At 37.3% G+C, this 5,852-nt stretch overlaps 1 protein-coding gene across 7 annotated transcripts in view; it reads left to right on the top strand.

Moving 5' to 3' along the window:
• Positions 1–5,852, top strand: part of PSR (Bifunctional arginine demethylase and lysyl-hydroxylase PSR) — a 100,094-nt gene that overhangs the window by 44,422 nt on the left and 49,820 nt on the right. For all 7 annotated transcript variants that reach the window (XR_010844845.1, XM_014432554.2, XM_014432551.2 and 4 more), the window contains one exon: positions 4,165–4,312. Coding sequence is in view for 6 of the 7 variants with exons in the window: in XM_014432554.2 (XP_014288040.1) it covers positions 4,165–4,312 (148 nt within the window). In the remaining variant the exon portion in view is untranslated. The remainder of the gene's footprint in view (positions 1–4,164; positions 4,313–5,852) is intronic.

Here is a 5,852-nt window from a genome sequence, read left to right as displayed (position 1 = left end):
CGAAACGTCGGCATAAAATAAATAAATATGGTTTTGTTTATTTATGTTGTTCTTTGCTGACCGCACCCCCCGACAAACTTCTTCAAGCTTAGTAATTGTTGTTTGTTCTTTGCATATAGCTTAAGATCATCCATGTACCAGTTGTGGCTGACAGTGGTTGCCTCGTCCTAGGTATTGAGTTTGTAGCCCACCTGGTTCCTCCGCAGTATCCGACTTAATGAGAACAGCGCCATACAAAACCATAATGGGCTAAGGCAATCTCCTTGGTGTATACCTCTCATTATTTTTATTTGGTTATTACTATGGCTCACTCCTATTTTCAGCTTAGTCACCCAGCCTGCCATCAAATTTCGGAGTAGTTTGCTTACTTTAGTTTGGACCCTATATATTTCCAATACTTTGAGCAGCCAACTGTGTGGTACAGAATCGAAAGCCTTCCTATAATCGATCCACGCCAGTGAAAGGTTTCGTTGCCTTTTAGACACCTGTGCAGCAAAGAAGGAATCCATTACTAAAAGCTCTTTGCAACCCCTAGCTCCTTTTTTACACCTTAGTTGTTCGCTGGGTATCATGTCATTAGATTTGAGGTGGTCGTATATCTTTGTTGCCAAGATAGAAGTAAGAATTTTATAGATACCATTCAAGCAAGTTATTGGCCAGAAATCTTTGGACTGTAAATTCGGCCCATCCTTCTTTGGAAGCAAATAAGTTATGCCATCTGAGAAACCTTCTGGGGGAGCCTGTTTGCCATCTAGTACATCCTGGAAGCCATTGGCCAGTAATTAGTGCAAACTTCAAAATCTTTTAATCCAGTAATTCTGAATTCCGCCAGAGCCTGGAGCCCTCCAATTTTTCATGTTCCTGCCTGTTTCCATTACGTCGTTTACAGTAATAGTTACCTCAGGCATCTCTGAAGCATTCTTGAAGCTTCGCATTTCCTCTTCTATCCGAGAGGGGTTTTCATTGTGGTAAGCTGATTTTTCCCACCACACTCCTCCAGTAGGCCTCAATATCATCGGAGTAATGAATTGTTGATTTACCCTTTTGTCCAAGACTTCTGTAAAATTGGCGTTCATTCTGTGTGATTAGCTGATTCTGATGTCTGTGTAAAGCTGCCTCAGTATATCTACGCACCTGGTTCGCATATACTGCCAGTTTCTGTTTCAAGTAATCCAGGTGTTGAGTCAGCCTATCAAATAATTCAGATTCCAGATTCCAGTACTGATATCCAATGTGGAATATTTTGAAGTCCATTTACCAAGCCTAAATGTTTCTGGATCACATTATTCATTAAGCAGGTTGTTCATATTGTATGGCACTCGGGGTAACGATAGTCTTTCTCAAAGCGTTTCCCATCAAGCAGCACATGCACATGTCAAAATAGATTCACTTAGTCCGTTTTTTTAATTCTATGTCATCCTCCATTTGTTCATCCCTGACATCTATGCTGACTGATGAACTGATCTGGACCCATTCCAATATTCAGTGTCCTATCAGAAAGCTTTGCTTCTTCTTCTTATTATTGTCGATTGTTCTCACTATTTCGGGTTGAGTATCTGAGGTAGGAGACCTAGAAGTCCAACCACCTTCATATTTTTTTCAAATATTTAAAAATGTTCGCACTATACGTGCAGTGTCTAAGAGAACTGACTGTTGAGCCTCTCTCAGCACATCCATAGGCACCCCCAAATCATTCATGCCTGTCACTGTTGATTTTGGTATGAGACCATTCTTCGTTGATATTATGAATGGAGTAGTGGTACCTTCTTATTATTATTATTGTTATTATTTATTAGAGACAGTCCAGTATACATTTCAGTCCGTCTCTAGCTTTGTCTTATAAGCTTTATTATAGGCTTTTCTTGTGTCTTTTTGTAGTTTAGTCAATTCAATTGACCACCATCTGACTTTTTTACTAGACACCCATTTCAATGGACAAGCCTCCTTGTAGGCTGATATAACAGCTCTTTGAAGAAGGCTAGATTCCATGTCTAGCTGTCATCTGGAAAGTCTTTCCTCCACATAGGGTGAATCACCTTCAAGCCTCTCTCTGAAAAGATCCCAGTCAGTATTTCTCAGGTTTCTCTTCACTGTGAGTAGAGGTTTCATAACTATAATCTTAAATGAGATTAACCTAAGGTCAGACAGTGTTATGTCTGAGGTGACCCTCCAGTCTTTACAAAGGCTTTTAATACGGCTTGAGTAATATTTAATACCTCGCCCCTTGCTCTTGTGACAAAGGTTGCTTCACCCCCTCTGTTAAATATTTCTGAATCTGTTGAGGCTATAAATTCCAGCAAGGCTTTGCCTCGCTCATTGGTGTCTGCTTCCCCACAGTAAGTGGTGAGCATTAATATCTCTGCCAATTAAGAGTGATAAATCTACCTCTCTAGTGTATCGGAGAAGTCTTTCTAAATACTGATAAGGTGGATCTAAGCTATGGGGGATGTAATTAGATCCTATTAACTATTTAGTCTTATTAATACCAACCTTGATGTTTAGTACCATGGTCGTGGTGTCTTTGGTATTAAGCTGAAGGAGAGGCAGCACCTGTAGGTCCTTAGAGACACAGATGCAAGTCCTCGGGTTGTCTTCACATGGGGTTGGGTGGATTATCCTTCCACTTATACCCCCTAATCCTCTAATAGTCTCCCTATAACAGTAAGGTTCTGGAATTAACACGAGGGTCGGTTTGACCCCTGAAAGTGACTTGACTAATTCGGCAGTAGCTGAATTATTATGCTGAATATTTGTTTGTCTTACCTTGATCATTAATGTGGCAGATGGGAAGGAATATAGGAAAGGCTAGCACCTATTGCCACTTGCCCTTCCTTTGCTTCCCTGAGGGAGGTGGCTGTTCTTTATCGAATAGATCGGTGCCCTCCATACGGTCAGTCGAACCAACTCGTATATCAACTGCCAATCATTTGCTTCTAACCAAGCGATTGTGTTGCTCAGCACCTTAAAGATCGCTCTTAAGTGGTCTGGATCGCCTTCTGCACCCACAAACTCTGCCACTGGTCAGTACCTACCAAGGTACTGTTGAGGTAGTGTTCTATAACCGTGCATTGATATAATTGTTCATTTTCCATCAAATGCCTTGATGTAATTTTATTTATTTATTTATGGGTACACTTATATATTCACTGCTCTTCTTTTTTTATATGGAATTATGTGCATTTATCGAGACCAAATGAAATACCTATCCTGTTAATAAAGGATGATTTAGTTCTAACCTTGTTTTGCAATGTTTTTATGTTATGTATTTAGTTTGAGATCATTCATGTGGCAGTTGTTACTTTGATTTATCTTTTATGATCTAAGCCATAGAAATCTTTGCTGGCTTTTCGATACTTATGCAGCAGTGGAGAAATCTATTGCTAGAAGTTCTTTAGAGTCAGTAGCCCTTTTTTTTTGTCCATCCTAGCAGTTCTGTGTTTTTCATGTTCTTGGATTCTTGGTGCTCATATATCTCTGATGTCAAAATGGAAGTAAGAATTTTATAAAAACCATTTAAACAAGTTAATCTTCAGGACATAGGTTGAAATCACCCTGCTTTGATTCATTGATTATCCCTCACATATTATTGCAATGGGTTTCAAAACTATCTGGGTAATTACTCTATTTCATATCCACATTGTTGCCTTCTATCTATGTAATCTATTCGTGTTCAATGCAAGTATTTGGTTTCAAACTATCTGGATATAGTGTCTGACTGATTATAGATTCACTTTATGTATCCAAGTTATGTACAATAATCCAGTTTCCCTCTTTTACCTGGCTCTTTTTGCTTGGGAATAGTGGATATAGTTAAAAATGATACCAATTTTCTCCCATAGGGTGTTAATAATATTCAATTTATTTATATATTTATTTATTTATTTTTTTTGCATGGAAGTATTTCTCTGCCATCTTTCTCTTGAATATTTGTTTTTACTTTAATCTTATATTTTAATTTAATTGTCTTGGCACAGTATTGTTAAACAATAAGTTGTTCTTGTATTTAGTATTGTATCTACTGATTCAGTATCAATTTCAGTTGCCTTATTACTATTTGCCTACAGCAGACAGTTATAATTTAGTTATTTATTTTTACATATTACTTAGTAATCTAGTTTTAATATATGAAACGAATATTTTTTAATTAATAAATTGTTTCTTTAGATGGTGCCTTTTTCCCACCCATACTCCTAAGGAATTGTTGAAGGTTTCTTCTGCTGATGGTGGCAAACAACGTGATGAAGCAATAACATGGTTTTCTGTGATTTATCCTCGAACGCAATTACCAACATGGCCTCAGGATTGTAAACCTGTAAGTTTTCCACTTGATACAATATATATTAACCCATTTTGTTTTTGTTAACTCGTGGTTAATCAAATTAACTAGTACTTTGTTTTTTTTGAGCTACACTGATTACATATATGCACACTTGTATAGACCAATTGGGGAGGTGTTGAAAACTCAGATTCAAAATTTTTCATGATCACAATACTTACCTTTTGTATATTACTCTGCCTTTGTTTTCTTCTTATCTAGGCAATATATCGAAATTTACTCTTAAACAATGAGTTTATAAACAGTAGAACATTTTTACATTCACAGAAAGTGAGGTGAGTGACAATTTATTCACATTCAGAAGTTATTAATTGATGATCATTTTTCAGAGCTGATTCGGGTGGCTGGTAATTTCCCTAAGGGGGTCTTATCGAACAATTTCATTGTCAAGGCCCTGTGTACCAACAATGTCTCCAGTGGGTCCTGAGTTCGAACCCAAAGACTTTATATTCCTTTTTTTTGTGTGTGTGTTTTTTGAGACTCTTTCATATATTTATTCTTAGAAATTTTTTTTTTCTGGTGGGCTGTGGAAAAGCTCTAGGCCCCAGGGACAAATGGTATTCTCCCATGCATGCTCAAGGAAGGTCTTAATATCCTACTCCCCCGGATTAGGGCTCATACAGCCTCTCTAGCATTAGGATATATACCAGAGACTTCGAGGAAATCATTAATAACTTTCATTCCTAAGATTAGGAAGGAAGACTATAGTGTCGCTAAAGCGTATTGACCCATTAGTTTATCCTCCTACCCATTTAAGGTCCTGGAGAAGTTGGTGGCAGTTTTTCTCACAAGCAAGGTGCTATCAATCAACCCCCTTCATCCAAGACAGCACACATACCTCCAGGGAAAATCGACTGAGACTGCATTGCACTCCTTGGTAGGGAGGATTGAAAAGGCCTTATTATATAAGGATATAACATGGTTGAGTTTGTTACTAGGTCTGTTAAATGGAGAATGATGTCATGCAACAGACCAGCTGGGCATGTCATATTGTTTGCTGTATTAGATTACTTGCTCATAGTTTGTGTTTTGATTGTCTTAGTATTGTTTTGGATGTTTTTATAACTAATAAAGTAATGGATAACAATAATGTAATAACAGTTGTCCGTTGTCAGATGTTGTTATCTTGTTTCTCTTCCTCACTAGTTAGAAGATCAACAAGGCACTCAGTGGCTAAGCATTCACACAACTTCTACTTTTCACTCAATTTAAGCATGTTCTAATAAATTACTTTAACCAAAACTTAGAGGTAACAATAACATGAAGGAAAGGTTATAAAGGTTGTAAAACAAGTTGCTCAGAAATTCCGCTAGGAGCTCTTATGCATTTAATGTTTAACATGACTAAATAGGGCTGCTCACAATCCTATACTTATAGCATTTAACATGGTAAAACATTTTACATTTAACACATCATGAATACCCCTATAGTGTACTGAAATGAATTTTTCAGTAAACCCAACAAATACAGAGTTGATTCTTTAATAATCCTTTGACTGGAAGATTCTTAAGGTATT

This window comes from Halyomorpha halys, unplaced genomic scaffold (assembly GCF_000696795.3).
Source record: "Halyomorpha halys isolate HHAL.00 unplaced genomic scaffold, Hhal_1.1 Scaffold1075.1, whole genome shotgun sequence".
NCBI classification, from domain to species: domain Eukaryota; kingdom Metazoa; phylum Arthropoda; class Insecta; order Hemiptera; family Pentatomidae; genus Halyomorpha; species Halyomorpha halys.
The sequence above is the reverse complement of the archived record's forward strand: the minus strand, read 5'-3'. Positions and strand labels throughout refer to the sequence as shown.